Here is a 24,135-nt window from a genome sequence, read left to right as displayed (position 1 = left end):
ATTTTTTGGGGCTTGGTGATAAGACTTTTGTCTTATCACCAAGCCCCAAAAAATAAGAAGTTTGTCTTCTTCTAGTCCCAGTCATGTAAGTATTTGTTTTTAAAAATTCCGATTGTAAATTAATTTCTTATTGGCTAATACACAAATTACACTAAAATAAAAAAATAAAAAGTTTTTATTGATGGAGATTATAAAAAGACTTGATTTTTAAACAAGTCTGAATAATTGTTTTCAGACATGTTTCTCAAAATCAAACATCAAAAAATACTGCATCTGCCCCTGGATATTGTAACAGTAAAATTAAAAAAATCGCTCCAGTTATGGAACTTAAAAGAGCAAAGAGCATTTTTGAATACTTTGTTGGAGGTTAAAATTTCAAAAACACTGAAACAACTAACTGTGGAAAACACACCCTCTAGTTTTTAGTATTTAAGGGTAATAATTTTAAGAGCTGTTTTGTTTTACTGGTTTCTAACTAATATGGTTATTAAATATTAACGTAATTTTATAGATAAGTAACTTTAGAAGTTTGACAAGTTGTTGACAAGGGGGAGGAAGGATGTAAAAATCGCTAAAAAATTGTTGGCATAATTAATGGACAGCCTCTTATGACATTCTATGGACCTGTTGTAGCTGCCCTAGTCTAAATTAAAATTTAAAAACATATAAATAAAATCACAGAGCGTTTATGACATTTTTTAGTATTAAAATTTTATATATTCCTTATTATAAATAGTTTAATTTCCAAAAATGTACAATAATATTTTTATTAATTAAAGAAAATAAAAATTGATTATGTTAAATGGATTGGAAAAGTATTTTAAAGGAACGAAATCTTAGATATCAGCAAGAAAAAGGTTAATTTTTAGTTTAAAGTAAATTTAACTTTGAACACCATTTTTTTATGTTTTGGTTTGTTTAGATAATAAGTTGTTTATTAACATTTTTACTTAATTTCTATAATTATTAATTGAAAATTTTTTTTTATTGTTTTAGGAGGAAAAGCATTTGATCATGATAAAAACGATGAACACCAACTAATGTTAAAGTATTACGAAGAATATAAAGCAAAACTGAGTTCGAATAATAGCTCAAATAGCTCAGGAATACCAAGATTTTATTTTAAGGTGCCAAAACTTGTAATGAATAAAAATTTTTACTGTTATAATGTTATAGTGTATATATAACAACAACAATAACAATATATTTATCAGTAAACATCATATGTAGGTGTTAAATAATATAGAGCGTCTTATCATTAATGCAACTTTTTAAGAAAAGGCAGTTTTCAATTTTTATGTGATTAGAAAAATCTAGTTTTTGGAGATCTTTAAATGAATTATTTGTGTAAGAATTATGTGGTAAAATGAGTTATGCTTTTGTCCCTTTTTATGTCTAGTCAACTCACTCTATTATCTTATAATGAGGGTACAGCTCTAAAACTTGTATGATGGTACTAACAGTGCCATTTTGCAAATGGATGGTGTCCCTGTTCATACTTTTGGTGTAAATTATGAGGCAATTACATGGACGGAAATAGTGTATTGAATACTATCTGCAAATTATATTATATATATATATATATATATATATATATATATATTTTTTTCAACATCTTTGCTTCCAATAAGGCTGCAAGCAACCACTATTAGAGTTGGAAGTTACTGGCAGAGAAAGGATAAAGTTTTTAGACCAATGCAATAATTGACAGGCAATTTAAAAGATTGCAAATTATATGAATCAGGAAAGCAAGATGAAGGAAGCAAATTCCAAATAACTGATGTTTGAGGGAAAAAACTAGACACATGAGAGTTTTTGGACCATTTAGGAATAGTCACAGAAAAAGGATGAGACTTAATTGAATGACCAGTAATACAAGAATGAATTTTAGTTGATAGCACAAGAGACACTAGCTCTTTGGAGCAGTGCCCAATATAGTATTTGTAGAAAAGAGAAATAGAAACAACATTATGACGATGTGATAATGGTTGGCTGCAAGGTCTAACTATATTTACAATGTGTTTTTGCACCTTGTCTAAAAGAGAAAGGGCATCATTGGAAGATCTGCCCCAGATATGGCAGCAGTATTCCATACAAAGACAGATTTGAGAATTATAGACATAAAGAATAGAATCTGGAGTAGGAAAATGTCGAGTATGATAAAGAGATGCAGCCTTAGCATATGCTAATTTTGCAATGGATTTGATTTATGGTTTTCAAGAAAGATTGGAAGTAAGAGTTAATCCTAGAAAATTAAGGAAAGATGACTCATCGAGTACGTTACCGTTCGTAAATATAGGAAGGTCTAAATTATTGCAGTAGCTATTAGCTGATAAAAATTAGGTTTTATCTGAATTAACGCTCACCAGCCACTGTGGGCCCCATGTTATAGCAGAAGTGAGATCCTTTGGTGGGCTTTGGTGTTAGACAAAATCTTTTTACAATGGCTTCTAGCAATAGTAAATGTAAATAATGGCTTCTAGCAATTGTAAATATAATCTTTCTACAATGGCTTCTAGCAATAGTAAGACGTCTGTTTTCTGGAGAATTGTTTTGCTGATAGATATGGAAGTAATGGTTTCAATTAGCAATTTCAGCAGCCCAGTGTAAGGTTAACTAAGGAGAAGAGTGAGGCTTGACTTGGAATGATTGAGAGGGAATAAAAGATTCTATGCCAGCCTGAATCCAAGAAGTTATGCAAGAATCACATTTATCAGCAGGAAAATTAAAGAAATCTACCCATCACGAAGAAAATCAGTAGCAGGATAACCCTTATGTTAATGTCAAGAAAAGTTAGAATATTGTTAATATCAATCATTTTTAAAAATGTAATATTAAATTTAATTATTTAATATTAAAAAGAAAATAAAAGAAAGTAAACTTTCCCTTATAGCAATAACAAAAAAGAAGGAAAAAAAAAATGTTATCTTTTTAAACTTACCATCAGATTTATTAAATACTCTTACTATTCGTGGCCTTCGAAGTAACTTTTCTACTGCTGAGTCTTATCTCTTGCAAAGTTCACCAGTCCTACTTGCTCTTTGCCAATCTAATTTGAGTTTAGCTGTCTCATCTTGTGATCTTAGTGTTGATGGTTATCTTCCTTTAATTTGTAAAGGCTCCAATAGTCACATGCTTGACCTGGGCATTTGCATTTGCTAGAATTCACCCATTTGTTGAGAAACTAGATTTGAATCCACAGACTATTCTTTTATGTGCTTTTGTTTAGCACCTCTTCTTCATCTCAAGATTGCACTCTTTTTGATGTTATTTTTGATCAAATTGACCAAGCCCTTATATCTTCAGCCAGCATCTTGTTGTTCATGCTCATTACACTGAATGGCTTGATTCTAGTGTCAGTGACTCTCCAAGTGTTAAGGCCCACAACTTTTCCCTTCCTTTCTCAATCTCTAATACAAATAGTCAACTTTCCACATTGTTTTCCAGACAATCTGGTTCATTTATCTTTTCTATCGGACTTATGTCTTGTTTCTGATCCTAGTCAGTGCTCAGTTTCTTCACATTCACCCTTAGGTGCTTCTGATCAAAGTTGGATCTCTCTAAAACTGTTACCTCATTCTTCTTCATCATCAGAAAGCCCCTATTATTGTACCTCTTACAACTACCTTAAAGCTGACTGGGATTCTTTCCATGATTTTCTTTGTGTCAGACCTTGGGTAGATATCTTTTTTCTTCCTGCTGACAAATGTGGTTCTTATGTAACTTCTTGGATTCAGGCTGGCATAGAATCTTTTATTCCATCTCGATTATTCCAAATCAAGCCTGACTCTTCTCCATGGTTTTCCTCTTTTTGCTGCTGTAGTTTCCTATCATAACCATTACTTCCATATCTATTACTTAAACAATTCTCCATAAAACAGACCACCATTCTCAGGTCACAAAATCCTGTATTTCATCTAAAAATTTAGGCTCTTGTGACCTCTGGAGAATATTTAACAATATCTATATTAAGGGTAAATTTGTTATTCCACCTGTCTTGCATGGTTCAGATTTTGTTATCTGCATATTTTGTTATCTGCATATTTTGTTATTTGCATCTGCTAAGGTTGCATCTTTTTATTGTACTCGCCACTTTATTACTCTGGATTCTAATTTTTATCTCTATAAATCTCAAATCTGCCCTTGTATGAAATACCGTTGTCATATCCTGGGCAGATTTTCCAATGATGCCCTTTCTCTTTTAGGCAAGGTGTAAAAACAATGTATTTTTGGACCTTTCACGGCGATGTGACAATGGTTGCAGATTCGCTGCAAGAGCATAGTTGAACCGGCGCGGGCAGCGAATCTGCAACCTTTGACACATCGCCGTAATGTTGCTTCTCTTTCTTTTTTCTATAAATACTATAATGGGTACTTTTCAAAGTTATTTCATTTATTGTCACAATTTTTTAGCAATAGTATTTTATTTTCAATCTTTTGCCTTTGTTTGTCCACAAAGTTGTCATATAGACAATATGTATATATATATATATATATATATATATATATATATATATATATATATATATATATATATATATATATATATATATATATATATATATATATACATACAGGAGCTATTCTAGGAAAATAGTTTGGGTGGCGGAACCCCCCGTGTTGGTGCCTTTCGTAAGGAAATTTGGCAGAAAAATTGCCATATGTAGGCATTTTTTTCCAAAAAAACAATGTTTGTTGGTGGACAAAAAAAAAAGTCCTCAATTTCTGAATTTGGGCAGTGACCAAATACGTTCAACACTGTCAAAAAGAGTCTAGAATAGCCTCTTTTTGACAGTGTTGAACATATTTGGACACATTTAAAACTGAGTTATTGGACTAGTAGAGGCAGGTGTATTATTGCAAGTTAAAATATCACTCTGAAGGAAATTTTGTATAGTTGCTTAGTTTATTGAGGAAAGCTAATTTTTCATGCATTTTAATGCATAAAAACAGTGTTTTTAAATAAGTTTTGAATAATAACATTGTTAAAAACAATGCTTTGAGAGAAAACATTTTTAAAGTTTATTGATTTTAGCGTATTATTTAAAAGAAAAAATGTGTTTATTTTACTTTTATATATATATATATATATATATATATATATAAATATATATATATATATATATATATATATATATATATATAATTAAATAATTTTTAATATTTTTGTGATAAGTTTTATTAAAATAAATAAGTTTTTAAATCTAAAATGACATGTAACGATTTAATTTTATTTTCCCCTAACATCATCTCAGTTAAAAAACATGCGGTTGCGTGAATAACTCTTGTTAAATCAAAAATCTAAATAAATAGGAAAAAATATTTCAAAACGTATCAGCCTGATTTCAAAAAAGTTGCCATTAAATGCTGAATTCAATTGCGTTATATTTATTTAAAAAAAAAAAAACACAATATTTTAGGCTTTGCAATATTAAAAAAAAACACCTATTTAAGATTTTTAATAGAAAATATGGAAAATAGAAATTTTTCTAGACATTTTTTTAAAATACGTTATAAAAATCTTTTAAGACCCAAGTTGACTATATTTTGAATAAATTTTTTTTCCTTTTATATAGGGCCCTATCAGATTTTTGGGGCAGTTTCCTCAAAAATTGGTGCAAAATGGAAAGCTAAAATATTCATAATACTTTTAATGGTATTAAATTGCACTCATCTCAACTTGTCCAAGATCTATTTTCCAAAAAAAAAGTTGAAAATCTACCTGCCCTATTATATATATATATATATATATATATATATATATATATATATATATATATATATATATATATATATATATATATACATATATATATATATATATATATATATATATATATATATATATATATATATATATATATATATATATATATATATATATATATATATAATAGGGCAGGAAAATCTACCTGCCCTATTATATATATATACATATATATATATATATATATATATATATATATATATATATATATATATATATATATATATATATATATATATACAGGGCTTGTGATGAAGAAAATCGTCAAGCGTGTTAAATTATATATATATATATATATATATATATATATATATATATATATATATATATATATATATATATATATATATATATATATATATATATATATATATATATATATATATATATATGTACAGGGCTTGTGATGAAGAAAATCGTCAAGCGTGTTAAATCGCGCTCGTAAAATTAGAAAATGTTTTCATCGAGCGTGATTATGTGCGCTCGAAATAACGTCGGCGAGCGCGATCATGAAAATTGCTGAAGGCGATGCTCATAAAAAGCTTTTTATTTTTTTATATCTTTTTTTATTTGTTATATAATTCTTTCGTCAAAAAATGTTTGAATTAGTATCACACTCATGAAACTACTTCAACGAAGTAGATTTTTATACTTCCAAACTTCTTGTATATTGTCAGATCGCGATTTTATTTTTAACTATTTATATTAATAAAAAAATAATATCAAACAAAAACGCAACTTCTTATTGATTTAGTATTGAAGTATAATTTAGTGTTTTGATTCGTTGTTTTGATATATGTATTTTAAAATGTTACGCGGTAAACTTAATTAACAATTAATGGTTTTTATATTTCTTGATATTTTTTATTCAAATTAATTATTTAATTTTTTTCTAAAATTTCTTTTTTAAATTACGTTTTTTTAACCTTAAAAAAATAACACAAGAATAATTTGAAATAATAATAAATTAGAATAATAACTTTCCATTTAACCCTTTAAGACAAAACGCCGTAATAATACGGAGGACCATTTTAGGAGTTAAGGAGCACCGCCGTAATAATACGCACTGGTATAAGGTGTTACTTATAGAGTTTGTAACACCTTAAAATTAGTCATACACCCTTCAAACCACGATTTTACTATTCTCGAATGTTCTACGGAACTAATAAACATAAATTTCGTTTAGAAATAAAAAAAAATATGGTAGATAAACGACGATCAATATCTGTTCAAGACGCTGTAAATTTTGTCTTGGAAGAAGACTCAGATCTTTCTTCGTTGACAGAATCTTTATCTGACAGTGAAATAGAATTTTTAATCGAATCAGAAACAGATGAAGAATTATATCTGAGTGATTACAGTGACGATAATTTTAAGAATATTCCATCAATTGAGCAAAATATCAAGAATATAAAAGTAGTTCCAGCTCTAAAGAAGAAGAAAGTTAGTTGCTATGAGAATTTAAATTGGCAAAAGGAACCTCCTAAAGAAGGAATGAGACGATTTAATTTTATTTCTGAAGAAAAAGTCAATGGAGATATAAAAAACTCTGACCCTCTTGAATTATTTGAATATATTATTACAAACGAACTTTGTGAGTACATTGCTGAACAAACTAACATATACTTTAACCAAATGACAGGAGGTAAAGTATTTCAAAGAAGCTCTCGTATATTTAAATTTATCAATAGTGGAGCTATATTTACATCTCGTGACATACGCCTTCATTTTGCAGTGATAATCTACTGTGGTATTATTCGAAAGCCCAAATTGCGAATGTACTATACAAAAAGCAAACTGTTTGAAACACCAGGCTTTAAAAGTATACTATCGCAAAACAAATTATTATTGCTAGAGAGATTTCTTCATTTTGTAGATATTTCTAGTTTTGTGGACAAAAGTTATACAAAGGATATAAAAATTAAATACATTCAGGAGTACATTGTTAACCGCTGGAAAATTATGTTACAACCAGGACGTGATATATCCATAGATGAATCATTACTTTTGTGGAAGGGAAGGCTGTCGTTTAAACAATCGATACGATCAAAAAGTGCACGCTTCGGTATTAAGACGTTTGCATTGGCATGTGGGAAAACAGGATATGTCTGGAATCAAATTATATACCTTGGTGCTGGCACAGAAATTTCTCAACAATACAAATATCAGGCCACCGATGTAGTAATGTCATTATCTGAAGAACTGTTAGATGTTGGACGGTGTATATACCTTGACAATTGGTATACCTCATTGGAAATTTGTGATTTTCTTGTTCAAAGAAAGACTGATGTTGTGGGAACATTACGAAGCTACAGAAAGTATCTACCAAAAGATGTTATTAATGCAAAATTGAAATCAAATGAAAGGTGTGTTGCATACGAGCAAGGATATCAATTCATGGCAATGCATTGGAAGGATAAACGTGATGTTTACATGGTAACCACCTGCATACCTGATACTTTAGAAATTGTCTTACGTAAAGGTGCAAGGAAAGAAGTACCAACTGTTATCCACATTTACAACAGCAACATGGGTGGTGTTGATCTTAGTGATCAAATGACCACCTCCTATGCTTGTGAGCGAAAAAGGGTGAAAAAGTGGTATAAGAAGTTTTATTTTCATCTGATTAATCTTTCCATATTTAATGCACAAGTCATTCACAAAATGTTAGGAGGTAAACTAAAGGCTTTAGAATTCAGAATGCAGCTTGTTAGTGCTTTAGTTTCTTTTTATGGTTATGACATAGTAACATCCGGACAGGGTGGGAGACTAAGTCTTCATGGAAATCCAATGCGATTAGTGCATCGTCATTTTCCATCATATGTTCCGGAAACAGAATGTAAAACTGCACCTCAACGGAGGTGTGTTGTATGCAGAAAAAAGGGGAAAAGAAAAGATTCTCGTTATGAGTGCACCCCTTGTGATGTAGGGTTGTGTGCTGCACCATGTTTCTAACTCTATCATTCAAAAAAATACTACTAGTGTTAAAATATATATTTTTTAGTATTAATAACATGTTTTCTCACTAATACTGTGTTTTAAATGATATTTTTATACATTATTTTCATATTAAATTTGAATTAGTAAAAAGTTGAGTTTTATTCAAAATAACCCGCGCATTTGGATGTACGGCTAAAAAAAAAAGTTGCCGCTTGAAGGGTTAATAAATGTTGACGTTATTACTTTGTTTCCTTTTCGAATGCGATTGCGAACATTCTAAACAACAGAATCGTTTTAAATTTGAGTTAAAATAAATAATAGTTAATAAAAAAACCTATACTATAAACAAAAACTAATTTTAAAAATTACTCTATTATTAATATTTATTTTTATTATAAACGATGTGTGGAATATTACAAACAATAAATCAAATAAATCTTACTTGATATTTTCACAAGATTAAAAATACTCTAAATAGATTAAAAATAAAGTTTTAATTTTCTTATAGTGGTTTTCTAATTTTCTATTCTTATTTTATTTGCGCATTTTTGTATTCACATTGTGTTTCCACGTGCACATTCCATAATAGAAATTAGTGACTATTAACGACTTCAAACTGCTCATTCATTACGTTAGTGCAAAAGAGAACGACGTAGTGCTTTTTATATTTTATATTAGTGCTTTGATAATAGTATATCTTTAATAAAAAATCTTTTTTAAATATTTTATGAAAATAAAAAAATAATCCCGAACTATTGGACGAGCGTTATTTTATACGCTCGTTATAAGCTGAACGAGCGTTGTTTATTGCGCCTAGAACGTTTGAAAATACCGTTTACGGGCGCGTTTTACGAGCGGAGCGCGATCGCGCTCGCTTTATCACAAGCCCTGTATATATATATATATATATATATATATATATATATATATATATATATATATATATAAATATATATATATATATATATATATATATATATATATACATCTGCAAATACTTTTCTCCTATGCTCTGCCTCTTGATCTAATCATATCCCTTAAATAATAAAAGTTTACTAACTTCTTTTATCTTTCAAATGCAATATCTTGAAGAAAATTCAGGAAATTAAATCAGTACATAAATAACATAATAAAATGTTTTGTTTATTTTTTTTAGATTTTTTATTGGGATTTTTTTTGATTTTGCATTAGGTTGACATTTCTCCTGTTAATTTGACTATTTAACCAGGGCCCAGAAAAGTGGTCACAAGTTAATATTAGTGAAGTAAAAGGCTTACTTTCACTAATATTAACTTAAGTTGATGATATATGGGTGAATTAAGGTGAAGTCAAATGTAATAAAGCTTTAAAGAAAATTATATTTTTTGTGTGTGTAAAGATTATTTGGAACTTGACTCTGATCAGAGTTTGGAGTTAAGGCTGATTTAGTTTTGATCAATCTTTTTCTGGCTACTATTGTATGTTGCATACATATTGCTTGTTGCATATTTAGTATCACACTTTTTATTTACTTTGCTTTCTATGCACATTCTTTGCTTACATATCTATACATGTACACATATTCTCTACTTTACACATACACTCGATGCCTTGCATAAATGCTCTATGCTTTACATACATATTCTACAAGTATTTGTATGCGCATATGTTTCGTGTGCATATTCTTTTTATGAAGGTTCTATAATTTTCAAGTTTCTCATTAGAATTTATAAACATTATTTTTTTTTTTTTATTTACAGTTACCAACAGATGATGATGTTTTGCAACAAAAGTTGAGAGAAGAGTCACGGTTTGTACAATATATTTCAAAAGTTAGTTAGTAAACATCATCTTTAAAGAATAATGTATCTTAACGTGCATATATTCATTTTGAAAAACTGCTACCAATAACTATATATATGTTAAGTATGATACTTCTAAAATTTATATACTTATTAGGTGTGGATCCAGAATTTTATGGTGTTTGATTTAAGTAACTTCTGAGTAGGTTCTAAAACTCTAACATTTGTATGTTCATACTTATGTCATGTAAGAATTTTTTTGTCAAAAATTTGCTCTAAAGTTTAAATTATTAGATCTGAATAGAATAGAAATTCTTTTAAGATTTTAAAATAAAGTGTAAAAAAATATGCACTTGTTTTGAGTGTGTTGAACTTTAAATGTGTTGCTTCAGCCTCCTCTGCATTGTGCTTTTCATAAAGAATTATGCCTTCTTTGAGACTTTGAGAATCAAACTCTGCTATGGTTTCCTTGATCCAGATGTGTTATGACCACTTAAATGGAGCTTATTTGCATATGGTGACCCTTTTTTGCCTTTTTTTTTAATGAAGAGATTGTTTAACCTTATGCAATCAAGAACAGATAGCAGATAACAAATAAAACATAAAACTGTGTACCCTGTCATAGTTTTTTCATAAAACATAACACTGTGTACCCTATCATAGTTAATATTTACAACAAAAGCTTATTGTTTTAGAGTACACCTTGTTGAGTAATGACCATTTTAGGTTTCCTGAATTTGTACTTTGGCTTCACTTTAGCTAACTTTGATGCTTTTGATAACTTTGTGAGAGTCTGATTACAATTCCTACAATTTTAATTCTTACAATTCCAGCAAGTAAACCCTAAATAAACCCTATATAAACCTTATATAAGCCCTATATAAAGCCTAAATAAACCCTATATAAACTCTATATAAACTCTTTATAAACTGTATATAAACCCTAAATAAGCCCTATATAAATCAGCAACTCCCATGTCAAATCATGCAAATTTTTAAATAGCCTGATTAAAGTGGGTTATTTATCTTGTGTATTCCATAAAGTAAAATTTTTGATTTTTCTAATACAAAGCTGCTAATATTACTTTTTATTATTCTTGTATTTATTCAAGATTTTATTCTTGCATTTATTCAAGATTTAGAAATGTCTCTGACATTTCTATTTATAAATTTATTGTTTAATCAGCTCTTAACAGTTTTGTAAAGTGATTGTCAAATATGGTTCAATTCAGTATGCATTCAAGCTACAATAAAATAAAAAAATCTCATGAAAAGTATAAACAATTGCATGATGGCTTAACAGTAAGCAATATTCAAATCACTTATTTTCTTGTTATTACATCGAAATAAAATGAAAAGCATACATCAACTTTTTTCTATTAACAATATAGTATTTTGTTTTTATCTTTAAAAATTTCCTGATCATTGAATGAAACAGATTTAAATAGTAAAGAATTTTATTAGTGGTTTGTTCAATCAAAAGATGCATTTGCAATCAATAATACAAGGAAAGGCAGATACTGCAAAAACTAATATACTTGTGTATTGCTAATTCTAAACCAGTAACAACTTATAAAATATTTCTTTGCACTAAACTAAAATCAAAACACTATGTAGAACTTGTTTACATTCTATTAGAAAGTATGATGTTGTGTATCTGCTGCAAAAGAAACAGTACAATGAGAAGCGGTGCCAGAGCACAACTTTCCCATACTATCATACTTTTGTATGCCTACAAAACTGCTTCAAATAAATTCTATTAATAATGTTAAATAAATTAACATAATATCAAAGTAAAAAGATTTCAGACAAGTTTTTAGTTAATTGTTAACCTAAAAGATTTCTAAATAAATATGTAAATACTTGATTATATTTAAATACTTGATTATATTTAAATAGGCTTTTTTTTTCAACTGTGTCTCTGAATGTTTAAAAAGTAAAGTTGTAATAAACATACAGCTGTTTTAGTTTAAGGAATTCATTACTTCAGTCAGCAACTTCTGTTAAGAAAATCTTCAATTAGCAACTTTGACAGTTCACAATCCACAGAATTCCAAACACACAATCTGTGAAAAACTGATAGAGCTCTTCATCTATTCATAAAGTAGTATTCACTATGTTTCAATTTGTTAATATAAAAATACTTCAACAGGGGCTATTTAAGGAAAAAAATATGGGCAGTGGTACCCCTCTTCCCCCCGTCCCCGAGAAATTTAGCGGAAATATTGCCGAATATTGACATTTTTTGCAAAAAAAGTAACATTTGTCATGAAAAACGTTACAAAAAAAAAAGTCCTCAAATATTAATTTGGGTGGCACCCAAATCGATGCCCAAATACAGTTGGCGCTGTCAAAAATGATCTAGAATAGCCTCTGATAAGGTATACATAAGACTACTAATGACTATTGCTAACTGTTAAACAGCCCAGGACTTTGATCAACTTGGTTCCTTTCAAAATGTGTAGATATTTAAAATAAAAAATTGAGTAAATAATTTTCAAAGCCTTTAACAAGTTTAAGTGTTAAGATTTTTAGAGCAGTTTTTTTTTTAGAGCAGTTTTTCTTCAAAGAAAAAGCAAAGAACTTCTTGATAATGATGAACTTCATGTATGTAAGTTTTTAAATATTAAAATAACAAAACGGCATAGTTAAGGATTTATTTTTATTTTATTTTTAAATATCTAAAAATTGCAAGATATCAAAAAAGAAAACATTAAGTTGTTTACGGGGTTGCTACTCAAAAAATCCAAAGCATTAGATTGTATATGCTGTTGCTATTCATGATATACTTTTTGCTGTTTCTACTTTAGGAGCTTTGGAATCTTCTAGAAAAACATAGTGTTCCTCCTCCTAATGGTGATGAACAAGTATGTTAAATTTTAATCATTGTTAATGGCAACAAACATAATGTTATAATTGACCTTTATTATTTAATATTAATAGACCTTTATTATTTAGAAATTTATTATTTTTTATTTTCTTGACAGAAGTATTTGTGCCAATGGTTCTAAGTTACTCTTTTTATGATTTTGGACTAAATTTAGAGTATTTTCCAAGCATTGGCACGAATAGATTCTGATGTCAAATCCAGTTAATTTGATATTTTCTTAATAGTAATCAATTTACGTAAAAAACTTATGTAAAAATTATTCGTTTAAAACTTGAAAATAATGACTTTTTTTATTTTCAGCTTAAAAACAAAAGTTTTTATGCATTTATGTCTGCCTCTTTTGAGTACCAGGTTGACATACTTTAGAAGAACTTTTATTTTCAAAATATTAGGAATCAGTCAAATTTTTAAGGGTCTTGAGCTACCCCTAAAATAATTTTTTGTTCAAAAAAATTCTAAACCTAGTGTTTTAGTATTATATAGAACAAAGTAAAGGGGTAGGAACAGGTTTTTTTCAAAAATGTTGTTTTAAGAGTCACCCTAGGTCGCATCACAGAGCACCGCAGAAGAGCATTTAACTTGGAAGTTTACACTTATTTCATGTCAAAAAAAAGCCTAGAGTAGGCATCAAACCACAGATCAGCGAAGGATTGAGCATTTTTTGGTGTTTGAGACAGCCATCAAACATGGTGCAAACTCCAAACATTTGTATGTTTATACTTATGTCAAATAATGAGGCTTTGCAAGATATTGCGATGATTGGAGGCTGGGAACAAAAAGTCCTAAAATTTCCCCCTACCCCAAATGTGAGAGCAACAAGTTGGTAAAATAATTTTTTTGCTATTCTTAATTAAGTTTATATTAATTTTTAAAGTTTAGATAAATTTTAATTTCATAGTATTATCTCTCAGCGTTCATAAATTATGACCGTATAAAGTTTAAAACCTCCTCAATTTGAAGGGTTTACAAATTTTATATAGTCATTATTTTTAAATGCTTAGAGGTTGTAAAACAATACTTAAAATTTATAGATGTATATAAAACAATACTTAAAATTTGTCGATATAAATTTAGTTAAGAGTAGCAAAAATTTCATCAACTTGCTGCCCATGTTTGGGGCAGGAATAATATTTTAGGGCTTTTTTGTTCCCAGCCTCCAATCATTGCAACTTTTTAAAAAGCATAATTATTTGACATAAGTATAAACATACAAATGTTTGGATTTTGCTTCATGTTAGCTATCTCAAACACAAAAAAATACTGGATCCATCACTGCCACAGATCTCTTGTTTCTGAAGCAAATTTGCTTCAGAATTCAGCGTTTAAATGCTGCAAATGTATGATAAATATTTATATACATATAAATTTTCAGCTTAATACAAATATCTCAAGAAAATATGTAAAAAAATAATTTTTATACATCTGCCAATAGTCTTGTTGATCTTAAAGGTTTAAATTAAAAATAATGCAATGTAGATAAAATAAGATTTAAAATGGCACTGCTAAAAACTTATTACATTTAATTTTGACAAGATAAAATTAAAGTGCTATTTCTATCGATTTCACTTTTATTATATTTCTACTGATTTTAAGAAAAGTCTGTCATTAGAAAAAAAAATTGGTTTAGAGTTATTTTCTTTGTATTTTACATATCAAATTTAAACCATTTTGCAAGCCATTGTTTTTAAACAATTTGTTACTTTATGACATAGATTATTCTTAAAAAATAAGACTAAAATATCAAAACTTATGGAATTAAATTTTGCTTTAAAAATTGCAGAATCAGAAAAGTCGCAGGTCAAAAACCGGGGTACCCTGAAAAGAGAAATGTAGTCAGCCATTCTATTGATCTCTTTAAGTATTTTATTACTCAGAATAAAAACCTGCCTGATTTTAGAGAAATTTGAATTTCATGAAATTCAAGGCGTGTGAAACAGCTCCATATTTTTTAATTTGCACATAATGGTCTGATTTTTTTCTGTATTTGTATATATTTTTTATAAATATGGTACGGCTGGTCCATGACTACCTAAAACGACTAAAATGAGAAAGAATTAGAATGTTGTTTGGAAAATGCATATACTAAAATTTCATAAAATCATTTAAATTTTGAAAAAGCGTTTAAAATAGTTTTATTGTTTACAGTATGCTACTTTAATTGCTAGGGGGTTATTAAAGTGAAAGGTTTCAAAAGAAAAAGATGTTAAAGCAAATTTTTTTTTCAATACTGCCTGGTTTTTATCTTTGTTTTTAAAATGTTGCATTAAATTAACTCTATAAAAAAAACTCAATGATTAAATAATTAAAATTTTTATTTATTGTGTATTGTCATAAATAAAATTTAATAATATATTTATATTATCAATTCTACTACTTAAAATATATTCAATACAATTGTATTAAATTATTGTTTTTAAAATTTTAATCTAAGAATTATTGCATGTTAATAGAAACCAGTGATTTCTTGGATGTTTTTTTAATACTGAAAAATTTATATATTTATTTTCCTTTTTCTGCTTTTACTTCTTTTTATTAAGTTTTTTCATAATAGCTTTAAATAAAGGCCTTTTTATGGTTAAAAAGAAAAAAAATTAATTTAATTAAGAAAAAAAAAATCAAATTTTTAGATGATTGATTATGAAGGTTTTTTAAAAGTTAAAGAAGAAGCTGTCTCTAAATGCAGGTTTTGTTGTGTTTACATGTTCATTATTTTTAAGATTCAAGAATTTTATTCAAATCTGATATTTCTTCGCTGATATTTCTTTAGTCAGTTCTTCAAACCAATTACATACGCAAAATTATTTCAAAAAGATAGGTTTGGAAGGTTTGTTTTAAAATTTAATTATGTAATTCTTTTTTTGCATGCAAAGCCAAAAGTTTTGTAAATTTTTTTCTTTTGATTTAGCGTGAAAACAAATATTTGATAAAAAATGACATTTTAGATTTATTATAATTAATAAATGACATTTTAGAATATCAATCATGCAGTTTTTCAATTATGTAATGAGAAAAGGTTGGTTAAGATTTTCTTCCATTTTAAATAATATATCATATTATATTATTCATATTGTTGGTGTTGATATCTTTATTATTATTATTGTTGTTATTTTTATTATTATTATTGTTGTTATTTTTATTATTATTATTGTTGTTATTTTTATTATTATTATTGTTATTATTAAAAGGAAAAATTTTAAGAACTTGAATGGTAATCTTTTATGCAGTAACTTGACTGTAGTATAATTATTGTCATTTCACTAAATAAAAACAAAATAATTACAAGTATTTATAATACTTTTATTTAAAAAATGATGGCAAATTAATAATAGTTAATTTTAAAGTTAATATTTTTAAAGAGTAAAATTTTATATTTTAAAAATAATAGTATGGCTTTATCAGACTCGCATTGGTTTAAGTTTATATGATGTTGCTGGTCAAGGTTTTTTAAGAGAATCAGTAAGATTTTGTTATTTGTTAAAATAAAAATTTATTTTATGAAAGATTTAATGAGTAACAGTAAAAACATTTTTAGAATTATTAACTCAATATAGCATTTATCTATGTAATATTTAAAATTTTTACTTATATGTTTTGCACAAAAGCTTTTCTTTAGGATTTAGAAAATTACATTCTAGAGTTGATTCCAACTCTTCCTCAGGTATATTCTTTCTTATAAGCTATTCATAATAACTGCTTAGGTAATATTTGTGAAATTTTTTCCATACTTTGTACATAGGGAAGGGAAAAAAAAACTGTTTTACAACACTGCATAAAGTGAGACATACAAACTGGTTAACTTACTGCTTACACTGGTTAACTTTTAATGAGTTATTTGCTTATTTTTTACAAAAATAAATTAATTTAAGATAATTGCATTTAATCAAAAACAGTTTTCAAAATTTAAAAAAAAAATATTGAAAACTGTTATATTGTTTATTTTAGTTAGATGGTTTGGAGAAAAATTTTTATTCGTTTTATGTATGCACTGCTGTTCGAAAGTTTTTTTTCTTTCTTGATCCTATGAGAACTGGTGAGTTACTAAATTGAGGTTTACAGCAAGAATTTAAACATTTTATCACTTCCAATAAAGTTTTTTACATTAGGGTTTGTCCATAAATTGCGCAATGCTAAATTTATTTAAAAGCAGAAGTAGGATATCTTAAACTTTTTTATGCAGCAATTTTCATTGAACTTAATACGCTATTTTGATTTTTCATATAACTTAAAGCTCTGCAAGGGAAAACTTCTGATCTTTTTTGTTTTGCTTATAATTGAAGTTTAGCATCGCATAATTTATGGACAATCCCTTACCACTTTTTCTAAACTTTTTTTTTTTTTTTTACAATGGTTTGATTGCTTATGGCAATTTGAAATAATAGTTTAAACAACAGATAGTTTCTCTTATAAGTGAAATGCGATTGGCTAATTTTTAATTATGAGAATCGCACTGTTTATTATAGAATACTATGTTACTAAAAAGACAGTTTCTTGAAAAAAATACATTTTTTTACTACGTTTTTCCTCCAGCTATATTATACCTTTTTGGTTAGATGTTACAAAATATCTTGAACAGTTTCCATTTTGTATAGTTGTAAGTAATTTCACTTTGATTAGATGTTGCAAAATACAGAAATCTCTATTTGGCATGAGTCTTCAGGAAATTTTTCCCAAATTGAGTGAATATCTTGTACAAGAGTGTCATTCACATTATTAGGGTACATTAGCGTAATTTATGGATGATCCCTTATATATTTTTTTATTACAGTAATTATATTAAATTGTTTTTCGAGATGAAGTAATTTGATATTGCTATCTGATATATAGAAACTATATATCCAATTGAGTTAATATATGATTTCTATGAGAGGTCAGTATTCATAGTATATTCCAAGAAGGCATTAAGTAGAGGACTTAGTATGAGTGCTGTTATTTATTGATGTAAGAGTATCATTATTGTGATAATAAAACAAAACAGTAAACAACGTTTGTTTGCATTAAAGTTCACCAGTCACTGCAAGCCCCAAGAGAGTTGCTTCAGAGAAAAAGTTACATTCAGGATTGATTGAGTGTTCAAGTAGTGATGTCATCAAAACTACAATATTTGGTTTTATCAATAGAAATAGAATCATTTTAGAGGTTGTCATGAAGATAGATGATAAACTCTTTAATCTTTATTATAGACGAAAAACAATTTGTGACACCCAGAGGTTGCTGAAAATGAAGAACATTCTATCTATAAAGGTAGACTTCAATACTGAATTTTTTTTTAAACAAATTTTCAACAAAACTGCAAACAATCACTAGTTTTATGAGAGTTATTAAAAAATTAAAAATGTAAAGAAAAAAGTTAAAGATCATACTCTTTCATTAGTTTCTTTTTTATTTTGCATTAGTTTCTTTATTAGTTCGTTAGTGTTTTTATGATGTATTATTTCTATATATATGTATTTCTAAGGTGATATAATTAAATAAAGAGTTGTTTATTATATATTCTTTAAAAACTAAACAAATTTACTTTTCAATGACAATAAAAATAATTTTAACAAATCATATAAATTTTCGAAAATCAGCCATTTAATAAAAAAATTGTTACAAAAACATTAAAAGCTAACTTTAATGAAGCTGGAAAAAACAAATATTTAAATATCTCCTTCATTTTGCAAAAGATTAAATCTCAATATGTCCTTAATTAACTGCCAAAAAACCTTGACTTCTCTGAGCTGCTCTAAAAAAAGATGCAGGTTTGAAAATGTCTCATTATACTAAAAATTTTAATGCATTAAATAAATAATCATAAGAAGTTCAAGTTTTTCATAAAACCTATAATATAAATATTAGCATAATACAAAATATGGGGTACCATTTTTTGGATTTTTCTGCCGTTTTAACATGGAATGATCAATATTCAAAATTCCTACAACAGTTCATTAGGTATTAGCACATAGGAGGAGAAATTACTTTATATTTTCCTATTTCCGTAAGAGCTTCGGGTAAAGTAGCTTAAGAATGTTGCATCAAAATCACTAAAAGATATTGGTAACATGCTTGCAAAGCCCTCGAAGAAAGACAATGCATTAGATGCATATATACATCCGATGAACTCATCAGATCCAATTATAATTACACTTTAGATTTAAGATAAAATAAAACATATTCTTCCATAAAAAGTTAATACTTTTAATGCTAGAAGAAGTTAAAAGTAGCGAAGACATGATGATAACACATCAGATGACATAAGGTGATATCAGATGATAACACATCAGATGAGGATAGAGATAATTAAAATTTTAATACAATACAATGAAATATCAGTTTAATAAAAATGAAGAATTTAATTAATTTAATGAATAAAGATGAATTAAAAAAATGAAAATAAAATTTAAGTAGTAAATAAGCTTTTCAGATAAAAATGATAAAAAGCCTTTGAAACTATTAAAAAGTTTTTTTTTGTGATTTTTCCATAAACATAGCTTAATTGGCTTTTAAAAACTCAGAAGGGAAACAGGGAATCACAAATGACCTCTCTTTTAAGTTATTTTTTAACTATAAGTATTTTCTATTGATTTTAAAACCCTATGGGTGTCAATCCTACAAAAACTTCAATGAAACTACCAGTCAAAATTATATGAAGTTTAAGACATAAATACTTTAATATAGGGCATTTCCATTTCTGTGCATGATTTTTTATATTTCTTTGTTTTTACAATTAGAAGCTGGGACTTGAAGCAATATGCATACTATTATAATTATTTTAAAGAAAAATTATAACAAATATATTTTTATCATCATTTAGGCTGCCTGAATGATTAATTATATATATTTTTATCATTTTATATTAGTTGTATTTAATGTTGCAATAGTTTTAAAAATGATTTTCTTAATGCCTCTAGCTATTTTAGCTTCTAGCTAATTATATATTTGATGATTGCTATTTCTCATTAAAGTTATATTTAATATGAGTAGAGAAAAATATTTTCCGTGATTTCTGTTTGTGATTATACATGACCTGCATTTAAACGACTGCTGTGACTTTGTGAGACATAGTGTAATCCTGTAACTTTCTGGGAATCTTTACTAATTATATTAAATATTGAAAAAAAAGCATACTGCTAAAGCTTATATTTTCAGAAGAATTTCATTTCAAACTAAATTTATTCTTTGATAATATTACTAAAGTATACCATTCTTTGTTTACAAAATGTTTATATAGACTAGAATTAAATAATAATAAATTTAAAAGTACTAGTTTTATTATGATGAAAATAATAAACAAAACATATGCAAGTTTCTGCAGGTGATTTTCTGGAAATGCCCTATATGTATTTTTTGAAAACAATAATAGCTTAGTGCAAATATGGAGTAAATAATTTTGGTACCCCTTTTGTATAGAACTGTCCCACTGTGTACTATTACAAACTGTTGCTTAGTTACTACAAATTAATAAATTAACTTATTTTTAAATTTATGAAATTTACATTTATATTAATTAGATTATAAAATTTATATTACATTAACTACATTATGTTAATTGATATAAATAGTTTATTATGTAAATTTTGAATTATAAAATAAATTTTTTTTTAAATAACAAGTAAAACATTTCATCAATAATTATAAAAGATTTTTAAATAATTTATAAAATGGCGGGTAAAATACTTCATTCTAAATTCTGGTGCTTTTTTGTGTTTTTTGTGTTTTAATTTTTTATAATCAATTTGTATAAACTTTAAAAGTTCTCCAATATTTTTCCATGATTAATTAAACTTTATATTTTTACTATAGGTAAAATAAAGATCCAAGATGTTTTATCGTGCAGCTTTCTTGATGACTTACTTGAGGTAAATTCAAAAACTTTTGTTCTATTCCTTTGGTTACACTTTTTAAAATGATTTAATTGTATTGTGTATGATTTTTTTTCTTTAAGCTTAGAGATGATGTTTTGTCTAAAGACAAACAGGAATCTAATTGGTTTTCTGCTCCATCTGCTTTACGGGTATATGGTTAGTCTAAATTATTATGTTGTGTCTCAAACCACCTATTACATGACCATTTATTACATGACGCCATTACTCTTTTTGTTGTCTGTTACTTAAACATTAACAGACATCAAAAACAATATTAACAATATTTAATTAATGATGGTTTTGCAAGCGATATAACTTTTGTTTGAATTATTATAAGATTATTTATTTTTATAAAGGTTATATTTCGGCATTTTTTAAAAAATGTCGAAAAATATCAATAAGTAGAATTTCATTTAATAACTTAAATAAATAATAGCATATATGATATTTTAAAAAAATTATTATTTTTAATTTTTATTTATAAAAACACTTTTGATGTCTAACAAAGTTTTATCATGTTCTATATAAAGATTATACATTGCTTATTAAGGATTAAATAAAGATGTTTTTTTTTTAGTTTTTTAGTTACTAAATAAATAGATATGTAAATTATTATAAAAATATTTTAGGGCAGTATTTAAACCTTGACAATGATCATAATGGTATGTTGAGCAAGGAAGAACTTAAACGGTGATTTATTATTTTTACACAAGTATAAATTAAGTAGTTATAATTACATAGTATAAGGTTATATATATCTCTATATATATATCTATATAAATATATATATAAATATATATATATATATATATATATATATATATATATATATATATATATATATATATATATATATTTCACCAAAACAATTCTCCAGAAAATAGACATCTCTTTACTATTACAAGTAACAATTGTAAAAAGATTTTATCTAATGCTAAAGCTCACTATTCTCAGGTCACAAAATCTCAAAATTTTATCTCAAAAATTAGGCTCTAAAGACTTCTCAATAATAAGGGCAAATCTGTTATTCCTCTTCTCTTGCATGGTTCAGATTTTGTTACCTTTCCTAAAGACAAAGCTGAATTGTTTGCTAAGAATTTTTCATCAATCTCATCACTTGATTCCACTAATTACATCCGACCTGATATAGCCAACAAACAGGTTCATCCATTGTTTGACATTCATATCACTCCAGCTTCTGTATCTAAAGTGATTTCCTGCTTAGACTCTTCAACAGCTTGTGGTCTGGACAACATACATGTTATAGTCTTGCAGTAATGTTCTCCGAAGCTGTCGTCTATACTTTCAAAACTATTTAACAAGTGCTTATCAGAGTCTTATTTTTCCAGCCTGCTGTGAAGCAGTATTAGTTATCCCTATTTTCAAAAATTCCGGAAAGCAATCGGACTCGTCTAACTACCCTATCATTAATCTTCTTCCTAAAATAAGAAAGGTTTTTGAGTCTTCAATTAACAAACACTTAATCTCTTATCTTCAATCTAATAATTTACTTTCTGATCATCAATTTTGATCTTCTCATTCTACTGCTGATTTGTTAATGATAATAACTGATGGCTTTTATCGTGCATTTGAGACAAATTGGTTTCCAATTTTTTGCTGACCTCAAACACTTTCTGGTTAGCATTGCTGAATACCAACTTAATTCTGATGGCTATATATATATATATATATATATATATATATATATATATATATATATATATATATATATATATATATATATATATATATATATATATATATATATATATATATATATATATAATAATATATATATATAATAATATATATGTATATTTATATATATATATATATATATATATATATATATATATATATTCATACCTCTAGCTGAGACTATATATTTACTATTTATAGTTTAAAAAAAAAAAAAAAAAAGGCTTTTGAAAACTCGGTATCTTTAAAAATGACAAAATTAAGTACACATTAAATTATCCCTTAAATTAATTCAGGAAACTAATTAATTTTTAACTTGAATGTTTTATTCTTTTTTAGTAAAAATAAAAACAATCTGAATGTTTTTATTTTAATTTTTCTACAGTTTACATACATCAACTGACAAATAGGTAGAACATGAGAGGAGTTCTGCTGCATTGATAGATAGATATGGATAGATATAGATAGATATAGATTTTTTTCTTAAATTTTGTCATTTTTTTTTAAAGTAGGAAAGAAATTTCGTTTTTATTATCTAGATATGGCACTGGTACCCTTACAAATACATTTTTAGATAGAGTCTTTCAAGAGTGTTTAACCTACGAAGGTGAAATGGTAATTTTTATCTTTAATGCAAGATATAAAATACTTTTAAAAAGAATTAGTTTTGAAAGTATGTCATGTTTTTATATTTTTTTCAAGGATTACAAAACATATTTGGATTTTGTGCTTGCATTGGAAAATAAAAAAGAGCCTCAGGTGACTATATTTTCATATTTTTAAATCAATATTCAATTGAATATTGACTTAAAAAATTTACCAATCCTAGTTTAATAAGAAGTGGTGGTAATAAAACTTTGGAATCTACTTAAGGCTGCTTAAGTACATTGAACAATCTTTGCTATAGTTCCACTTGTCATGGCCAATTAACTTTTTTGTAATGATCATCATCAGCCCTGCTGTCCAATTAGCAAAGGAAGTATGAATGCGTCTTTGCAAGCCATGCAAGAAAGTAAGCATCTTGAATTCACCACAAACATCCCACTTGAATTCACCACAAACACCCCACTTGAAATCACCACAAACATCCCACTTGAATTCAGAATAATAATTTTTGTCAAAAGTTCGTTGATATTATCATAGTCTCCTTCCTTCTGTATCGAGTGTATTTATTTCCAGACAGTTTAATAAATATAGCTTTAGAAACATAAAACAA

General features: G+C 26.8%; 1 protein-coding gene across 4 annotated transcripts in view; it reads left to right on the top strand.

Moving 5' to 3' along the window:
* Positions 1-740: 740 nt before the first annotated feature.
* LOC100199816 (serine/threonine-protein phosphatase 2A regulatory subunit B'' subunit gamma) overlaps positions 741-24,135 on the top strand; it is a 30,518-nt gene continuing 7,123 nt past the window's right edge. Inside the window, exons 1-16 of one of the 4 annotated variants that reach the window (XM_065806169.1) lie at positions 741-857; positions 997-1,127; positions 10,447-10,496; positions 13,040-13,094; positions 13,298-13,354; positions 16,005-16,060; positions 16,145-16,192; positions 16,350-16,390; positions 16,763-16,833; positions 16,991-17,035; positions 17,320-17,407; positions 21,160-21,215; positions 21,302-21,377; positions 21,851-21,911; positions 23,459-23,534; positions 23,622-23,678. In XM_065806169.1, coding sequence (XP_065662241.1) covers positions 803-857; positions 997-1,127; positions 10,447-10,496; positions 13,040-13,094; positions 13,298-13,354; positions 16,005-16,060; positions 16,145-16,192; positions 16,350-16,390; positions 16,763-16,833; positions 16,991-17,035; positions 17,320-17,407; positions 21,160-21,215; positions 21,302-21,377; positions 21,851-21,911; positions 23,459-23,534; positions 23,622-23,678 — 1,023 coding nt within the window. In that variant the 5' untranslated portion in view covers positions 741-802. Of the gene's footprint in view, positions 858-996; positions 1,128-10,446; positions 10,497-13,039; positions 13,099-13,297; positions 13,355-16,004; positions 16,061-16,144; positions 16,202-16,349; positions 16,391-16,762; positions 16,834-16,990; positions 17,036-17,319; positions 17,408-21,159; positions 21,216-21,301; positions 21,378-21,850; positions 21,912-23,458; positions 23,535-23,621; positions 23,679-24,135 lie in introns of those variants that run through there. The other 3 variants (XM_065806168.1, XM_065806170.1, XM_065806171.1) reach the window with 3 other exon arrangements.

This window comes from Hydra vulgaris, chromosome 09 (genome assembly GCF_038396675.1).
Source record: "Hydra vulgaris chromosome 09, alternate assembly HydraT2T_AEP".
Lineage (NCBI taxonomy): Eukaryota > Metazoa > Cnidaria > Hydrozoa > Anthoathecata > Hydridae > Hydra > Hydra vulgaris.
Note: the sequence above shows the minus strand (reverse complement) of the source record. Positions and strands in the feature narration are given on the sequence as shown.